The following is a 20870-nucleotide window of genomic DNA, read 5'->3' on the forward strand; positions in this document are numbered from 1 at the left end:
ACAGCGGAAAGGAATTTACAGAAAACAGATAATCCCAGTTCTGTAAATGGGGAAAAACAAAACAAAACAAAACAAAACAAAAAAACTCTGTGTCACTTCACAGAGGAAAGAGATCAGCAATGTGAAGCCAGTCCAGTGGAAGGTCATTAGGACGCTGGGAACTGGAGCACATGATGTACAAGGAATGGCAAAGGGAGCTGGGTTAGGTCATTCTAGGAAATGAGGCTAATGGAGAACCTCATTTCACACTTTCAGCACCTAAAGAAAAGTTTTAAATAAGACAGGGTCAGGGTAGCCAGTGAAAAGGCAATAGATGGCAAGCACAAGCTGCAGGATGGGAAATGCCAGCTGACACAACCCCTCACAATGACAGAAGCAAAGAATTGCCCAGCCAAGCTATGAGAACTCTGACCTGGACATTTCTCAGAACTAGGCAGGATGAGGCCATGAGTGACCTGACTTACTTCTGCAGTAACTCCTGCTTTGAGCAGGGGTTGTACTTGATGTCCACTGTGCTCCCATGCAACCATTCTTTGCATGGGTACAATACAGTAGAAACTTGGCTGTAAAGTGGTGATATAAGTGACCAACTGGGTATCCAAAAACTTATGTCCTATTCCTAGCACTTAAAATCATGCTTAAGGAAAAAAAAAAAAAAAAATATTATAACAGCACTGTGTATGTATCTATTCCAAACATGAAATTAAAAAAAAAAAAAAAAAACCTTAAGAACCCAAGCATTTGGATTTACGAAGACTTCCAGTTAGCATGGAACTCAAATATAATTCAATATTTAAATATTCACTCACATTTACTTATTGATGTTCCTTCAAATGTTTACAAGCCTTTTGAGAAGCGAAATCCTATTATCACTTTGAAGATCTCAGAATTCCAACCCCCTTTTTACATATCAGGGCACATTATGAGATCTCTTTTAACTGGACCTGTTAAGGTAACGCTGTGATAGGTCATGGTGTTTTATAAAGCATATTTGTAACATACTTTTCTGGTTTTTACATAATTAACTTTACTTCCATCTTCAATTTTATTGAAAGATGATTCTTAGATGCTTTCCACTCTGGAATACTGATAGATTTATATATTCACCTGAGGCCACATGGAGAGCTGAGGCATGGGAGTTTTCACTCTAGGCTTCCACACTGTGCCCAAATGTGCTGCACTCTCACAGTGCAGGGCTTTAATCTTTAACTTCTGCATCCTCCCCACTAGCACTGAGCAGTCTGAATTGCACTGAAAACTGCACCAAAATAGCATCAAGAGCTTAAGTACTGTGCACCTAAAATCATCATTTATGCAAAACTCCATCACATGTATATTTTGCTATCAAATATTTTTAAGTGCGGACAAAAAGTAAAATATTTTTTGAACTTTACATCAGGCTAAAGAAAATTAAAAATTAACGAAACCTGAGGGACCAGTATTTAGCATAGAAACTGCATAAGGGTAGGCTGAGGGAGAGAAATCTCAAATCGTAGTCAGTGTACTTCAGAACAACACAACTTCATTTTTACATTCTATCCCAAAGAGGTATCATAGAATTAGGGACTGGACAGCATATGGTAAGAATTAAGATAAAACAATTATAAGTCCCAAATTCTTGAGGAGAGTGAAGTTTTAAATAATTTTACACTGAAGTCTTCAGAACAGCCAACAATTCTTAGGAAAGATCAGCATTACAGAAAACTATTCTAAATCAAACAGAAAGCAGAACCATACATCCCCTTCCTGCCAGACAGGAAAGCTTGGAAGCCAGGCTATCAAAAGGTTGAATGACATAGATGCTTTTGAACCCAATTGTTAAGTTTTTTTGATATTAAGAAAGCATGTTTTACCACATATCTCTTGACTTGTTTCCCTGGCTTTTACCCAGGGGTGGTTGTATTTCACTGATACTGTGATGTCTTTCTGTCAAGGGGCATAATTTGAACTGCATGCACACTCTTCAAGAAAAATTATATCCATTTAGCAAAGAAAGTAAATACCAGATTTGAAAAAAAAAAAAATAATTTTAACTCACACAGATGCTTTTCAAGAAATAGGTGATAACAAGTATTGCCCCACTCCTGCCCAAAAAGACAATTACAGATCCTATGCTAGAAATTTGGGATAAAACGTATTCACAAGTCATTGAAATATCTACAGTCTGTCAAAGGAACTATGAGGAGAAAGCCCTGCCATCAGAAGGATATCAACTCTGGAACAGCTTCAAAAACCCAGCTTTGGAGCTGGTATGTTAGGCCAAATACCAAAGCTTACTTAACACCTCCTCTAAGAAGCAGCTTCTCCAGTCTGGACTGAAGCAATCAGGCCCAGAAGAGACAAACCACTTCTATGCAAATGGGAGGGAAACAGCTGGCAAAAAAAGGCCACTAGGACAGAAAATCCATGAGAAAGTGAAATATCCTTTTTGAAGGTTAGCTCAAGAATAGGTATTTGTTGAAACAAAGTAACTTGCTATCCCTGTTCTATATGCAATAGAAAGAAAATACATCAAGGGAGAAATAGGGGAAGCAGAAGCAGGAGGGGACAAACTCAACTTACACATAACCCCCCAAATAATATTTAAAAAAACAGCTGGAACGGAGATTCAATTGACTAATTGACAAATTATCAGTCATCTTTTCAACGAGAGGCTGCAGGGAGAGAGAGGAAAATCCCTCAGCTAACATTCTGCATTTCAGAAAGTTTAAAAAAAAAATCAAGATATTTAAATCTTACTGTAAAATGTGTTTCATTTACGGCAACTACCCACACCCTCAAATTCTTCAGCATGTAAGATTATACTTACATTTTAGAAACTGGCCTGTATTGAGTTTTTAATTGTCCCAATTTTTACCAAATTAAAGCAGAGAAAGTTGCCTAACAATATGATGATCTTAATAAATAAGTTATATGGGAAATACTGCCTTTGTTACTTTCACACTGAAAAATATATTCTATACCGCAGAGATAATGAGAGTATAAAACATTAACATTACATTTTTCTATACCACTCTGCATAATTAACCATGCAGCTGTTCATTCATTCAGCCCCAACAACCAAATTAATTTGCAATCAGTTCACAGAGGATGCTCTGGAGCAGACTGCATGTACTGCAGAAGGAAGTGAAGCTGCTCACATTCCACACACCACATCAGTGCACAACGTGTTCAACTCTGAGATGCAAATGGCATTTTCAAAGATCAGCTGTGAAAAGGCACTGTGCCATAAGGAAAATATGGGTATTTTCGGGTGAGTCTCATGGTACATCCATGCTCTCTGATGGATTCCCATCCTTCTCAGGCTCAAGCAAAAAACTTTAAGAACACAAACATTAAACATCCATAAACATTACAGCTCCTTCCTATTATTTGTATTAATGCAGTATCACAGCCTCAGCACTGATGGGAATCCCACAATCCATTCCCCAAATTATCCAAAATTACCAAGAAACGAATGACCAACTGAGGAAAGCAGGGTTATGGCAGGTTCTCAGAAAAGGTCACACAATAGGTTGAAGGTAGAACCAGCAGCATCACTAGCTGCAGAATGGAATGTCACATGTAGCTTATCACAAGTTCCCCAACACCACGACTTCACCCTTTTCAGATTTTAAAAAATATCGTATCCCAGATTTTATACCTCATTCATCATCATAAAAATGTGATGAGCAATGAAACTATCTGCTTTGATTGTGGTTTCTTATTTATTTCATTTTGCAGAGTGGTAAAGGAAACATTGATACAGAGAGAGAGAAGTAGTGTCATCTTGCCCCAGGTTATGGGCCCTGCACCTGCCTTCTGTGCCAGCCTGCTGACAGTGGGAGTTAATGGATGACAATGCAGCAAACCACCTCCTCCAAAAATCATCAGGAATCATGACACAATAAAAGCTCCAAGATTGCTGTTCTCAGTTAGCTCACATAGAAGTGGGGATCATGGGCAAAACTTCCCTCTTTTATTCAGGGAAGGAGGGCAAAAGCAAATTACAAGCCCCATGGATGACTAATGCATAGAAAGACAGCATTTCCTGTTTCACACCTTAAACCTATCTGCCGAGGCTGGCAAGAAAGAGCATAATTTCTTGTAGGGAAGCTTATTAAATGAAATACCATGACAAAACTGGCGAAACACCGGTGAAGCAACTTTCCTAAACATCCTACTGTTACCAACCTGCATGGGTCTTGGGAAGGAAAGGTCAATTCCATTACCATCAGTTCTGGCCAACCAGAGTCTACTTAAAACAAGAACCTGTGGTGCAATTCAGAGTCTGCAGCACTAGTTAAATCAATCAGAAATTCTATTACTTAGGCTCAAGTTACTCAAACAAGAGAAAAGGATTCTTAAGCCATTTAAAATAAATGGTTACTCTTCCTCAATAAATTGACTCAGTCATTATGAGTTATATCTTGCAATGACTTAATTTGTTTTCCAGAAGGAGGATTAAGTGGGGGGAAAAAAAATCAGCCTGTAAAGTAGCAAAATTCTCACGCTCCAAGAAGTTTTTAACATGTTCAGCAGCCATGCTGCAATCGGCTACAATAAGCACAAGTGTACTGCAAGAGCTCCTTCCTAACTACATAAATCACAGCTTTCTAACTGGATCGTAATTCGAATGTCAGATATTCTCTGTGTGATCACAAGCTAGTGCAGAAAAACATCCAAAATCACCATCACTATTCCAAGTTGTTGAAGACATGGAAAAGTAGTTACAACACAGGACTCTCATCTGTGACCAACAGATAATCAGTAAAGAAATTTGGATAGACTTATTTGGTAGCTTTTACTTGCTTGTAGGATTTATACATTTTCTGTTCGGACCTTCATACATACTAAGACATCAAAATAATCTTTAAATTCTATTATGGCAACACAGACATAAAAGCACCTGCTTAAGCTAAATCCCATGCACTGGAAAGCCTTTTAAAAGACATCTCCTTCAGAAGAGGCTACAGGTCACAACTCAGAGAACAGTCCCAAATATCCACAGCCAAATTTCATTCCTCTGTTGAATGGCCAAAAGCTACAGTCAAAACATGTGGCAGGTTGAGTGCAACACCAAGGTAATAGCAAGGTTACTGCCAACCCATCGTGCTGGGCCTTGGTCTCAGAAAGTCGATGGCAGGTCACGTGCTCATTAGAGCACACACTGCCACATCGTCACCTCTGTGCTCCTGAATCAATTCCACTACCCATTAAAACCATCAATAATCACTCCCTCAATACCTTGCACGTTCCAAGGTTTGTCAAGATATGTTTATTCAATTTCCTTTACCTTCTACATATTTATCTTCCAGACACCCATGATAAAACATTGCTGATATGCCGAAATGCACTACATCCACTCTTTAACTGTAGTTTTATAGCACATTTTAAATGTCCAAAATAAATTTAAAATAAAGACTTTCCTACACAATTCAACTTATAATAGCCCACTCTTGAGTATTAGCGAGACAATGCAAGTTGCAGCAAAGACAATGAAAGCTTCTGTAATACTATTAGATGAACATGGAAATATGATCAAAGACAGCATAAAAAATTCTGTTGTTCAGTAAGAGAAATAAAACTCAAGACTGCCTTTTCAACCCTACTGCCCAAAGCCTTTGCTCAGTTGAACAGGTGTAAATAAGGAAACAATAGGAGCACAAAAGATCTGCACAGGTGTAATTGAGGACACTATTTTGATTGCAGAACTTGCATTACTCATGATGATGCATTAGCTAGAGAAAGCATAGCTAGACATTAGATCCCAAGCTGAGTTCACTGGGCTAATAATTAGAAAGCCTTTTTTTTTTTTTAACTTGGAAGGAGAAAATTTGATATGAAAATCACAGACTCAGTAACTCCATCGCCTTGGGGCAATTTCTACAAAGTCACTTTTCTAAGCAGAGCCACAATATAAGGCCATCTGGAAGTGCAAGTTGTTACAGAATACAATTGCTCATTTATTAAGCAGTACGTAATACCAAAAATTTCACTGGGGCACTGAACTGCATTTTGGGGGGGGGTTTGTTTTCCTTTTTAAATTAATTTCAGGAAACAGCCGAAATGAGTTTCACCTACAAGTCCAAAGATTTTTGAAACAAATGTCCATATTAATTTTCACACATTCTGTGAGCCACCTGGAAATTTTACTTTCCTGAGCCATATGTTGTTCACTGTATCCACCTTAAAAGACTCTCTGGCTCTTTGTATTCTGGATTTCGGCTGTAGTGTAGGCCCTGCACTGTGGAAATGGCCAAAGCCCCCTGCAGTCGCTGTGCCCCGATCGCTCCTGACAGCCAGCGGGCTTGCACAAGAGAGACTTGTCCTTGAATAGGTAGCTTGTTGTGAGTGCAGAGAGAAAGAGCTGCGCCACCAGACAGGATATTCCTGACTCCTTGGATTTGGCAAGCACGATGCTGTCTGTGAGTCTCTCCTGACTGTTCTCAACTCCACCTGCCCAGATCTGGACTTTGAGCACCCCACAGAGACTTGACTCTTCTTCCCCCTCAGGCTGCTTTTGGAGTAAGGAGTCCCAGAAAGCTCAGCTGGGATATCCAAAACTATTTAAGGAGGTGGGGAGGTCTTTTTCTTCATTTAGTATTTCTTTACCAATAACATGGGGCAAAATAACCCAACATCTCTAAAAACAGGGCTACCTGTTTCAGCAGGCAATGCTAAGAGGATCCAACAGTGCAGTTAACATCAAGTAATGTCGTTTGTTTTGCTGTGGTGAAGCACTAACAACATGGTTGATGCCACTGGGAACAATGGCAATTACACAGCAAGCCACTTTAGCATTACTGTATCATTACAGCTTGATAATATACAATCAAAACTTTATTAGCAATCAGCAGCAGCATCTATTATTCATTGCTTAGATCAAGCTAAGAAAGGGAAGGCTACATGCCTGCCAGTAACAGGACTGAGCCAGTCCAAGCACAGGGTTAGAAGGTAATTCCATGGTCATATAGAGCTGAGTCACCCCTGCATAATCTTCAGCAATTATTACCATCCCAGTTGTTCCATGTATAAAATTGAATATTAATAATTGTGGGAACTCTCCACGAGACTAGACGACCGCCGATGGCAAAAGAAAGAACCTGCTCTTTGTCTGGGGGGAAAATATTGCTTTATTCTCCAGTCCTGCCCTGCCTTGGCTGGAGATCTTCCCCAATCGCTTTCCGGTGCCAGAGGGACCCAGCCCCCCCTGTGTTGAGGCTTTTTCCCCGGGGGGCAGGGACAAGACACCACCCAATCAGGGAGAAGTGGGAGTGGAAGAGAGTTAGGTTACATTTCAGTGTGGGGGATGGGCACTGATGGGCAAGGACAGATCACGTGATACATAGAAAAAACATTACCAATCCGATGAAATATAAACCCAATTAATGCATTACAACATTTCCCCTTTTCTTATTAAATTAAGAAGGAGGAAGGCTTGGTTTGTGGGAGATTCTCGGAGTTCGGACCTTGAGTACCTTTAAAGTTGCAAAAGAAAAATGACCTTTAGTGCAAACAAAACTGTCTAGAAAAACACTGTTAAGGAAAAATGATAGTTAGAAGGAGGAGGTTCGGCGCTTTCTCCTCCTCCAGGCAGCACTGGCCACTTGTGGGGCCTCTGCAGGTGGCTTTGCAGTTTTAGGGATGAAAGGTTTCACCCACTTGGCTGGCACCCACTTGGGACCTGAGGGAGTGGACACGCAGGCGTACCCACGACCCCAGGTGATCAGATCATGAGGACCCTCTGTTTCCCGGGTTGCTGGATCCTTTACCATTACCAGAGGCTTTGCTTTCAGCTGCAGTTGGCAGTTTTCTCTGAAATGGCGCACAATTGGTGGGTTAAGATTTTCAAACGTGCAATTTAAAAATCATCCCTATTTCCAATATTATTAGGAATAAATAACTCAGATAAGTACTATCACTAATTTCATAGTGGTTACTAATTCAAACTTGAACTATTTGATTGTAAAATTTAATACTTACATCTAAAGTTGCAGGCATTCAACAGATGCAAGCAGGTACCTGAGGCTGTAAAATATGTGCACCTATATATTTGTGCACAAATGGGTCCATAAAGCATATGAAAACACACAGTCAACTAAATGGTCAGTTGGTTTCAACTCCTTCATACTGTAAATATGCTGGATAAATATGTGTGTGAACTCTGACACAAAAAGCTCGAGTATGAAAAATATCTTCTATGCATGCACAAATTGAGACAATAACATCAGCATTTGAATTCTCAGTTTTCCATTATGCTAATGAGCTCTAACATGACAACCAACCTGCATTCCCAACATGTACCACAGTTTAGAAACTCTAAAAGTGGACCTGAAAACAACCCTCTGTTCCTTCTCAAGAAGTTATTTTAATTTATATTCAAGAGGCAACCAATGTTATTTCTATTTATTTCACTACCTTATTTTGAGTAAAATAATTATACAATTGACATCTTGACAATTACTTAATAAGCAAATCAGCAAAGCATCAGGAATAGCTGACTAAGGAAGCACAGTCTGGTATTTTTTAACTGCATAGTTCATCAAGATTTTGTCTTCACCTCTTCAGTGTAACCAGACATGGCTGTTACAAGTAAAAGCCTTGTTAAGAATTTCATTACATAGCACTATTTTCCGTATTTATTCACAATGAAAAATTCTAAGGTAATTCAAATTTAGGTCTCCCAAGCCTGCAACCTGACTTATGTGGGCAGGCATAAGTTACCTACACAAACTGATAATGCTCTGCAGAGGTACAAAACTGCATCTCCAAGATCCACCCAGAAATCTTCTTCACACAGAGACCCTCACTTAGGCATGTACCTCTGAATGGTGTTTTTCATCACCATTTGCATCACTCTTAGAAGTCTGACTGCAGCTCCAAGGTCACTAAGAACAAACAAGTATCACTAGACCATCCTTTCTCATCCTTTGTTCCGCTAAACAAGGAGAAAAAATTTCTTTTGAGTGATGGGAGAAAAGGAAAAAGATAAAGTGGAAATATGTTTTAGAAAATGAAAGATACCATTTCAAGGAACAAAATAACTGATAAACACCAAGGTAGGTTAATATATACAGGCCAGAAAGATCAGTTGAGATATTAACATTAAAAAATTACCCTAGTCAGAACAGATCAGTTTATAAAAATAGTTTATTTTCACTTAGTGTCTTAGACAATATGATTTCTGCTATTTTCTATCCAGGCAAGATAGGAACAAAAAACATTGGGCCAATTCAGGAAATTCAGGAGAGGGTCTATTCCCACTAGGGCACAGAAATAGATTAATGTCATTTCTTTGCAAACAACAACAACAACAAAAAACCTGTATCATTTTCCACACCTGTTTTACAGCATATTTCTTTGATACCAATAAGAAGAATGCAAAAGAGATTTTTTTTTTAAAGTTGAAAAATATATGCACTATGCATTCCAGGCAGGCTGCCAATGTGAATACATCACCCCAGTTCCATCAGCAGACATGAGTAAAAAATGGTGAAGCTCCAACCATTTTACACAGGGGGAAACACAGAAGTCCCTTGACTGTAAAGGGACTTCAGCTTCATTCAGTTGTTTAGTACAAATAGTGAGTTACATCAGAACAAAGAGGGGCACTATTTGATACTTTTGCAATAGTTGGTCTGATTTGTACTTTTCCAGATCCAAGCACTTTTTAGCTCTTCTAGTTTGACAAATGTGTGTTTCTCTTCCATGTCACACTGGGCAAAGGTGGAGGAAGGAGGTGAGCCAGAACATACACAGGCATGGATCACCTAGGCAGCAACCCCTGGCCCAAGGAGCCATCTCAAACATTACCTTCCTATCAGCTTTTCCATCCTGGTTTTAGAAACCACAGAATCATAGAATGGGTTGGGTTGGAAGGGACCGTAAAGACCATCTAGTCCCAACCCTGATGCCTTGGTCAGGGAACCTTCCACTAGACCAGGAGACTCAGAACCCATCCAGCCTGTCTGGTCAACAAGCCCCAGCCTTCATCCCCATCCCTGGCTCAGAAGGTTCTGGGCATCATCACATCAAGGAGTGAACTCCCAGGGGCTCTTGACAAAGTGGGCAGCCCAAGGCACCCTGATGTCCAGACCCCGGCTGGGCTGTGCCCTGTGAAATTGCAAGACATACCCAAGGGGTGTCCCCCAAGGCCAAGGCCCCATCCCTGCCACACACTGAACTGCAGCCACAGGCACCCAGCACTGTCCCAAAGCCTGACACCACTGAGAGCCCTGAGGACATCTGTGCCCAGCCCTTGGGGCAGGACCATGACCTGTGCCAGTACCAAAGCATCTGGTACATCTGTTACTCGTAAGTAAAAAGGCACGATTTCCAGATGATGCACGCTAGTATCGATTTTATTTGAATGCAGTTCACACAATTCTTTACACCAGCTGTCAGCAAGGTCTGGATGACCTTGTTTTTAAGTGTTTATCTTCTCCAAAGAAAAAAACATTATCTGAAGCCTGGTTTATGTTTATTTTAGAAGACCAAAGAGTTTATTTTGAAGAATCCAACTGAAAATGCTTAAAAGACTATGATAGATACCCTGAGGAATGGACTGGAAAACTTGAAATATATTGCACATGTTGTATTGGCCACTGACAAATATAGGAAAGCAGTGTGTGCTTACGCAGTCGGGATTATCCAAACTGTCATTTGGTTTTCTTAATTGCACAAGATACTGGACAAAAATTAAAACAGAAACAAATGTGCAATAAATTTTAAATCTTGTAAGTTTAAAGGATAGTTACAAATGAACTGTAATAGCCCTAAAAAGGCCAATCTTGAGCCAATGCTAAGCAATCTCCATTTGATCTTGCTCTCTTTCCTGAATACCTCCTTCTTACAACTAGAAATTTCTAGAAATACCCTCATTGTGCATGGACCACTGGCCCAGGCCAGAGTGAGCACTAGTCAGACACCGGTATGACAAGTTATTGCAGAAGCAGTGTCACTGAGAAACCCCACACAGTTAAAACAATGCCACCTCTTTCAAAATAAATAACAAGGTTGTTTTGCAGCATGCCCTGGAAACAGACTTTTCCCACTCCCTATTCCCTTACCAGTCCTTTTCTTGGATTGTCTCTGTAAAGGTCCTTACACTCACAGCTGAAGGTCAGGTCCACATACAAGCTCTTGGGACAGCATGAAGATTACAAGTACCCAAGCCACAAGGTTTTAGATAAACTATTTGTTTCTAGACCTGAAGTTTACGAGCTACATTTGAATTTCACATATGACTGCTTAAGTCTCCTGTCATTTATTTCTACTGCTAGAGATAACCAGAAAAACTATCAGAGCAAATAATGGTGCAGTATCACATTTATTGATAACAGTGAAATACTTATGCTTTTCAAATGTACATAATGGGTCTAGCAAAAATTTGTTGTGGAAAATTTATATAGACTCACACACATACCAAAAAAAAAAAAAAAAAAAAAAAATTAGACCACAAAAAGCCTCTTTAGCAAAAGACGACTAAGACCTGAGAAGATAACCAGTGTGACCAGTATAACATAGACTTACCTTAGCCCTGCTTTTGTGCTGATGTACACCTGAAAGTGCAATCTGTGCACAAACAGGCAACAAGCATATTGGTATCTTAATTCACAAATATTATGGGAATGAGAATCAGTTTAGAATCAATTTATTTGGATTACTATTTATTACCTGTTGTCATAAAGCACAATATAACCTACGCTGCTGGTATAATTCATGTAGACAATTCTAACTACGTCCAAAGCAGGATTATTTTCTAACATCAGTACACTACTCAAGCAGCAAGAATTCCCAAAAGACACAACCCAACACAGTAAACATTTCAAACTTTTAAAGTAAATTTGATACAGAATTTCTAGGAAAAGGAAAAACATGGCAACTTGCTAAGTGGCATCAAGAAAGTACCTTATATTCTCTATCATTCTTTGTTTCTACTGTTAAAACTCATTAAAAACCCTAATTCAACTACAGGAATTCAAGGAAGAGAAGGAGTAAGAGCTGATGACAATCTGGATAATCCTACTACAAGAGCATCAGTCAGCTACCAACTCAACTCAGCAGCAGTTTGGAACAAGAAGTGATACATCTATTCCAAGAACAGCAGGAGGGAAGGTTATAGAAAAAGCAGAGAACTTACCTCCACAGAGAACTCTCCAGAACTTTCCCCATGTCAGTATGATAATACTTGGTAAGGATCAAGATCACCTAAAAGAAAATGAGAATAAATAGATTTAAATATGTAAACTGATGTAAGAAACAGAAACGGACATGGGCAGGATGATTTTGGGAAATACAAAAGTGAGGCTTCTAAAAATTTGAACAGCATCTCACCTCATTTTTAACTCTTAAGAGTTTTGCTTTTTAGCCTGGCTTTTTCATTTCTTTTTCTGGGAAGAGTGATTTCAGCACTCGAAGTTTTCTGCAAACCTGGTGGCTGTGAAAGATTGCCCATTCCACATAAGCAATGGAACTGGAATTGTCACAAATACCACCACCACCACATGACATTCCCCAAGCAATCTTTATGACTTTCTGATTAGGAAAAACCAATCTGGTTGCTAGTTTAAATTTAGGAGGCAACTCTATAGACGCAATTATTTTTTTAATCCAAAATGTTAAACAATGGAGATTAATTTTGATTATCCAGGGGAAAAAAAATATCAGTGAGCTCTGGCCTTTCTTACAAGATCAGCAATGCAACTTTCTTAGCTATCACTTTTCATTTCTTGCTTTTTCCCCTTAATGAACCAGCTCTGTGCTCAGTAAATGACTTATCTACATCAGCAACAGTCAACAAAATATACAAGCAAATTTTATCCACAAAGCATCTTCACCCTGTGAAAAGAGTCAGCAAGAAAAACTTTCTATTTGCTCAACATGTGACAAATTCACTGGTCAAATGATGTAAATCACTAGTCCACAACCAGTGTATCAAGCTCAGTACTATGGTTTATGTTTGGATCTTTTACAGGTTTCTTTGACTTGCTGCCAGTCCGTATTAGTGGCTCTTAGAGCCACATGCCCACAGCAACCCCAGAGAGGCAGAACAGGCTGGTTCCCTGCACAGCTGGAGGCTTTCTTTAATGTGAGTCAATGCCAGTCTCCAACAGTTTGGAGCAAGCTGTTCTTTAACTGGCACTGCTCTGTTCCTGACCACCAGATGAAATCTCCAGCAAACAGCAACTGTAGGCATTCCATTTGATTATTCAGGCAATTAATATGCCCATGATACATTTATGCTTGCACTCCTTTTGTGCTGGAGCTTGTGAGAGAACAGAATTCCAGACCAAAGATGTTAATACATGGAAATAATGCAGTGTTTTACAGAACTGAGGTATAATACCAGTCTCACTCAAGTTAGCCAAATCTAATAAATTCACAACACATATTCCTGGATGTATATTGATATAAGCAAAAGTGGAAACAATCCATAATTCACAAGTAGTTTTATTCACCCCTATTCTCAAAAGAGTCACAATCTACCAGGTCACTTTTTTGGAATTGGATTATTTATAAAAATAAAGGTTTGCCTTAAGAAAAAAAAAAAAAAAAAAATCGGTTACTACAAGACTTACAAAGCAAAGAGAAAGAACCATTTCCCAAAGGAGAGTGTATCTATGGATGAGATTCCTGGCTACAGCCCAAGCACATTCCACCAGGTCAGCTATTTAGTGTATTGTCAGTATCTTAACTACAGCTTTTTCTGCTGCTTCCAATTAAGAAGAAAAAGAAAGAAACTTCACTACTGGGAGCATCTATTGGCTCCAATCATTAAGGAAAAAGTTTCAGACTGTGCTCTTCCAAACAGTCACAAAAACTGATCTGCAATTTATTTTTTTAAGAGATACAAGAATGCATAGTTGGTACATGAAAATAATAATAATAATAAAAAATACCTAAAAATATAAGAGATTATACTTTGTTTCCTTCCATTTATGCAAAAAATGGAGGCTGAATCCTGAACTTGGTAAGCCAACTTTCTTCCTCCCTGTACATGCTAGAATTTGAAATTTTAAAATTCAGATCATTTTCAGCAACACGGGTTGGAGCCATACTACCACAGGCTAAGCCTAATGTTCCATTCCTGAATTAGACTGATTGAAATTGCAAACCCTATTTTGGGATTTTGGGATTGAAATTGGAAAATCCTATTTTGGGTCACCCTCAGCCCACCTGCTTTGAGCACAACCTGTATGGATGCACCAACAAAGAACCTTCCAGATGAGCCATTTCTGTAACTCAGCACCTGTCAGAAATGTTAAGGACTGTCAGGCTCCTGGTACTGCTGCAGCTCATCTGGGCCTGCACACACCCAGCCAGAAAGCCACTGCTGCTCCACAGACCTCAGCTGAAAGGCTTTCAGATACTGCAAACTGCATGGGGAGCAGCCATAAGCCGTACAACATCTTCTCAATGCTGCAGGACTGGTGCTTTAAGCTGAGTCAGAGCTCTGAAAAACAGATGTCAGTATTTTCCGATCTGACTGGTCAATTCGTGTAAAAATTAAAATACCTTATTTTACACTTTGGAAGTAGAGAGAATGACTTACTAGGAAAAACAAAGCCACAAGAAGCCATCTTTGAACTCTCGAACACCATTAGATTCCTGTCACGACTTTAGAAGTATGAAGCAGCTGAGGGGCCAACCATCATTCCAAGTATGCCAGTGGATTTCATCCAGTATCTGAATAATGGGGGCCAGCTATTTAACAGATTTTATGGCATAGTCCTTTAGGCTGTGACCATCTTTTCAGGCGATCCTGCTAACCATAATGGTACTTTTTCTAAATTAATAGATAGATCCAAAGAACAGAAGGAATTATTTCACAATGAAAGCATAAAGGTCTTCAGGATCTCTGGATTCTACCCATCGTTTTTAAGAGCAGAAGCCTGTTTCACTGATTTCATTTTAATGAGACTCCATAATTACGAGCATTTTACAGGCTGGATTGAAGCCAGTGGTTCGTACACATGGTTCTCCTAGTGAAAGTGCTTAGGTGGCCTGTGGCTCGGGAGAGGCACGGCAGCAACTGAACAATGATCAAGGATATGATTCTTAACTAGCTCATACTGCCACCAGTCATGGACAGCTAAAATAAATTTAACATTTTTCTGTTATTATTTTACAGCTAAAATAAATTTAGGCAGTGAAGGAGAATTAGATTTTTCACATTTTTTACTTTAAGGTGGATTTATAGGATTATGTAGAAATCTCCATTCCATCCAGACTTCCAGAGACTTGTGAAACCATTTTAAACCATTTAATCTTAAATTCACCCACAATTCTTTGAGCTCCTTCCCAGAGTATGACAATGGAGGTGACAACAGTGATTACTGTTGTGTGCTAGGGACCTGTGAACACCTGATGGTGCTTCTGGACAAAATTACTGAAAGGGAAAAAGAAAGTGAAAACTTCCAGCTTTTATCACAAAATTGGTACTCTATTACCTGCTCTTTACCAAAGCCTTTGGTAAAGGCCTCTCCATAAAGCCAGTATTTCTCTCTATGTGCCACACTATGGAAGATAAATCCCTTAGGATTCTAAGAATCAAACACAATGTGAATTAGAAGTTAGTTTTCCATGGAAGAAATAACTAGCTCTACTCAATTTTTCTGTGTTGGGCCGTCAGAAATTTCTTGACCTCATCCTCCCCCTCCTTTTTTAGGCGGGAGAGGGACAGTGGGGTGCACAGATGGAATTTTGATTCTCCCACATCATTTTCCTGCTTCCATTACTTTGTTCCTGCTTGTGTGAATTCTCACCACTACAGCAGTCACAGCTCAAAACTGTTCTCCAAATAAAGGAGTTGAAGCAGTTTTGATCCAAAATCCTTTCTGGAGATAGACCTGTTTTCAGGAGTGCACTGAGTTTTCAGTGAATGACAAACCAAGAAAACAAATGGAAAATTCCACAGATATTATTACCCGTGAATAATGGAAGTTAGAATGATCTATGTTCATCCCCTCTTATTTTCTGTTGCTCTCCTCTAAAAATGCTTTGCAGCAAGGCCGGGCTGAAAAGAGCACAACTTCACTTTACAAGACACAGTGTGCTTTTAATCATTTCCTAATAAAATTTTGGCCTTAAGAAGCCCATTTTAATCCTCTCTTTTCTTCACCATGTCAGCTAAGAGAGCTGAGAAAGGAAAAAGGAACGAATTCTAGATCAATCACTTTTCCTGGTGTTTATATTTTATCTTTCTGTGGGGGATTTGCTAAGATCCTTCTCTTTTTGATAAACATCAACTTTTGGAAAACTATTTTATTTTTTCCCCATGCTCCCTCCATGATGTTTTCTTTCATGGACCATTCGTAACAGAAATCTCTCTTTTTCTAGCTACATGAAGATTCTTACAGAAAAAGTTTTATTTGACCCCTGAAATTTGTGATTTTAGGTTTTTGGGGGTTTTTCGGCATCTATTCAGAAGTTTCATAGCAAAAGTCTCATACTTTCAAACTCACAATTACAAGTATGATTGCAAGTTTTTGTCTTTTCTCAAGTTTTTAGAAAGTGAGAGCATGCTCTAAGTACTTCTCGGTAGCCAGAGCCTATCAGGAAAATAAACTTCTCAGACAGATTCAAGTTTCTGCAAACTTTTTAGCATCTGCTTAATTTAATTCATGTGAATGAACCCACTGAAATCCAAAGAAGCGTTTATGAGAGTCACTTGAACCGGCACTTAATACTCTGTGTGACTGGAACAAAAGCTGCTGTATTGCTCGAGAACACAGCCTCACTCACCTTTTCAGCTATTTAACTATTCCACTGTACACCAACTATTTTGGGGAGATCAAGACGTTCTAAGTACATCCTATTAATTTTCCACTACCATCCCCTGTAATTCCAAAACTTTTTTGACAACTAGTAATCAAAAAGCCCCCTAACAAATTATAGGCAACCACCTACTGCTCCAATCCCTCAAGCCATTTCCACTTTTGCAGCAGCAGGCTCTTCAATCATCACATTAAGAGCAATGTTAATTTTCACTTTTCTTATTTAAAACAAAGATTCTTACGAGAAAAATAAAATTCAGGAAATTATTAATATGAAGGTACATTACTACAAGACTGTTATACAGATAAACTACCATACTACTATCAATAATTAGATCATAATTTGGGAAACCTAAAGAGAAAACAAGCATTTAGGTTTACTCTGTTGCAGCACTATGATGAAAGGTTAAAAAAAGCAAACATTTAAACCATTACTTAAGCTATTAAGAATTCACTGTATAGGCTTCTACTCTTCTCTGGTAATAAAGTTCATAAAAGCAATGCATGATTTAATATGAAATACTTAAAGAATTAGATTTCTATTTCTTCCAACTAAATTGCATTGGGAGAAGAGAGGACTTACTGTGTATTAAGTCACTGACTGTACCAGTGCACTTGTCTTAAACATCAGTAATAATTCCATACAGTGAATTAATTCATAATTCAAAGTAAGACACAATAATGGCTCAATTCCTGTTCTCTAAGAGGTATTTCCATCCACAAGAGATGAATAAGTGCATAGTCTTGAAAGCAGTGGTTGTGATTGCTTCCAGATTCAAAACCATTCTAAACATAGTTCTGCACACATCGACCCTGAAAACATTCATACAGAAAAGTAACTTTAAGATATCAAATATGTTTAATCCACTATCTAGCACAGAACAGGATTATACTCTGTTAGCTCTGTACAAACACAGAACAAAAAGGCAACCTAATGCCTTCAGGAGCCTACAGTTCAAGTACAGAACACAAGTCTTATACACCATCACCATCAACCATTACCAACTCATGCCACATTTTCAGTGCAAGCTCCTAAGAAAATTATGTTTACGTGATGCCACTCCATATATGTGACACTGTATATGTATGGGCTTGGCTCCTCATCCCTACCTTTTAATTCCAAATCCACTGACTGATTTCAGTCATATTTAACAGAGAAGTAGATAGCCATATGACTGAGTAGCCATATCAATTTATAACACAAGTCCATAGCAAAGATGCATCTATAACAGCAGTAAACAAAAAAGTAAAAAAAAAAAAAAAAAAAAAAAAAAAAAAAAAAAAAAAAAAAAGAGAGAGAGAAGGTATATAAATAAAGATGCTTCCCAAATATATTTTCCCATCTTCAGTAATTTGCAATTCAGGCAGCTGGGCTGAATTGCAGTTGTTAGCAGCTGGCTGCTTGGATAAGCACAGGTTTCTATGTGGCACTGCCTGACCTACCCAAACAAGAACAGAGACTACTGTTATGGAACTGTTCATGGTCAGTCCCCAAAAATCTCAGCATATGTAGAACCGGTTAGCCAATCTGGCCTGCTGCTACTTCAACATATTCACATTGCTGCTCCTTTCTAGAGCCATTAGATTTCTGGGCATGCTGCAGACGAAGAGCTTGCTTGAGCAAATAGGAGGGAACTCAGTCTGAAGGCCACAGAATATTTAGACTCAAATCTGCAGCTTTGGAAACTGTCTAACATTTTAACTACTTGTTCAATTAAACTTCCTGTTCTTTTTCAAACATCCCCAAACAATGTCACCTCTGACACAAAAATCTCCAGTTTTCTGTCATTGCCTTTTACTAGACAACCAGAGCAATTTTTAGGTTTAAATATTTAACATAGCATTTGATAAGTTCTTAAAACCACATCTGCAAACATGCCAAGAGAATAAATTTCTAAAGCATGAAGCAAGAATATTTTTTCCTGTCTCTCTAGGCTCCTAATTGTGATTCTTTTTTAAATACAGACTAGCTTTACTTATCTTCCCTACTAATGTATTCTAAATTGAATTAACAATCCTTCCTGCAGAACCAAACTTATTATGTGAATATTCTTTTTCATTCCCATGAAAATTCAAGAGGAAGCAGAGCTAACATCGAAAGATGGCATATGTAAAACACCTTTAGTCTCTTCCAATTATTTCAGGAATCCAATATTATGGATAAGCTGTTTACCTCGATCATCACTATTATATAGCTATTCACTACCAGAAAAGAAAAGTCGGATTTTGAGTTTGTAAAATATTCCCGGTCTCTCATGTAGTGTTGCTGCCCGATAGTAAAATATAAAAACTGAAAGTGAGCTTCTAATCTGCATCACTGAATCCTTTCTCAAGGCCAGAGCCCTTTTTTAAAAAATAAAAATATTTACATAAAAAAATAACTATGCGTTTTATTTCAAAAATGAAGACATATGGAAATAGCTGTAAAGGAGGATACTGCAAGCTGGGCAGAGCATTCCTTTGACGCAGGGCTGTTGGCAGACATGTTCACATTGGTTACTCTCCCTCTCAGCTGCTCTGTCTTCACCAGAGCCACAGGATTAAGTATCATTGTACCAAATGACATCATATTTACCAGAGGTTTTATCAACCTCAAAATAACATTTAATTATCTCTGAAATAGCTAATGGTGTTCAAATGGGATCTAATTGTCTATCATAAAAAGGCTTTATAAAGACTGTACGTGGAAGCAAGGACTTTGATGCTTCACAAATATCAGTCAAAGAACCACAGTGTTTAATATCCTTCTTTATCATGAATAAGGGCTGAAATTTATATTAATTGAATATTGTAGGTGCCTGAGTTTGTTCTGTATGAATGAGAAAGTTAAACATGGGAACATGGGAACATGGTCTACAGAGTGGAACATGGGCACACTCCTACCTGAAAGGAATTCTGCCAGGACAAACATGCTAAAGACCAAGGCAGTTCTATTACAGTGACAGAGTGTGCTGATTAATATTTCAGTCAGAAGACCAGAGGCAAACCAGAGGCAGATGCAAAACTTGTTTCACACCTTTTGTGATGTGGAGCGTGTATGTTGCACTAATCAGCATTTACATGGTCAGGAATACTTTAACTCTGCTTATTCCAAAGTCAAAATCAGGCCTGGAAAATGACACAAAAAAGAGAGTAAAGAGTATTAAAAAAAAAGAAAAAAGGTTGCCTAGCACTACAGGAATAACCCAAAACAGACCTGGGGCTGATATTCCAGGTGCTGTCTAACAAAAGTCCTCTAGTCCCCCAGCTTGATCACCTTCCCAGTGAGGAGTGCCCAGGTGCCTCTCCAAACAAGTACCATACTCTCTGCAGTTTCATACAGGGACGGACATGGCCCCATACCACCCACTTTTCCTGGGTGGAAGTTGGAGTCTCTAGGGCTGCCTTTCATTTTAACTGTTTCACCTCTACTTATCTTGCTAAAATAATTTCAGAAGTCCCATCACTGCGTAATGTGAGAGGGAACCATTCCCACTCAAATGCCAAGCCTGCCTGCTCCCCGTGGCCCCATTCACAATAAATTTGGACCTCAAATGACATTAACAGAATTCAGCTACTGTAAAACACTGGGAAATTAACCCCTTTGAGAAGAAAGATGAAAGCACATTTATCTTCAGCATTATTCTTGAAGCAGCAGAACTTCATATCCGTGCCAATGGAAAGGGCGTAAAGGAGCCGAGGGAACATCCAAGTGGGTTAGGAGACTATGAGAAAGGCCTTGGGAGCAGTTGGGAAAATTGGTTAAGGGCCAGATACGTCAAAGAAAACATTGGAAGCAACTGAGGGAGTGCTGGAAAGTTCTCCACATTCATTCTGAAGCCAAACCAGGAGATTTCCAATCTGTGAGCACTGAGTTTTCGCCAGCTTTTTGTGTTTCTTCACCCAGCCTCTGCCCTAGGTGTCCATTACTTTAACAGCCATGGGGACATAAAAAAGTGGAATTATATAGCATTACCTGTGAAAAGGAACAGCTCTTTCACCAGGCAATGCCACATCATTTCGGATCCCTCTTGTCATCCAGACACTATGCTTTAGTTTAACCAGTATGAAGTATAATAACATAATCAGTCATCTTAGAGCCAGGTTTCAAATTAGCCTTGCATTCCAATC

At 38.9% G+C, this 20870-nt stretch overlaps 1 protein-coding gene across 5 annotated transcripts in view; it reads right to left on the reverse strand.

Moving 5' to 3' along the window:
* The window catches only part of SORCS2 (sortilin related VPS10 domain containing receptor 2), a 546714-nt gene that overhangs the window by 357814 nt on the left and 168030 nt on the right, over positions 1 to 20870 (reverse strand). For all 5 annotated transcript variants that reach the window (XM_040064563.1, XM_040064561.1, XM_040064559.1 and 2 more), the window contains exon 2: positions 12125 to 12192. In XM_040064563.1, coding sequence (XP_039920497.1) covers positions 12125 to 12192 — 68 coding nt within the window. The remainder of the gene's footprint in view (positions 1 to 12124; positions 12193 to 20870) is intronic.

Source organism: Hirundo rustica, chromosome 5 (assembly GCF_015227805.2).
Source record: "Hirundo rustica isolate bHirRus1 chromosome 5, bHirRus1.pri.v3, whole genome shotgun sequence".
In the NCBI taxonomy this organism is placed as follows: Eukaryota; Metazoa; Chordata; class Aves; order Passeriformes; family Hirundinidae; genus Hirundo; species Hirundo rustica.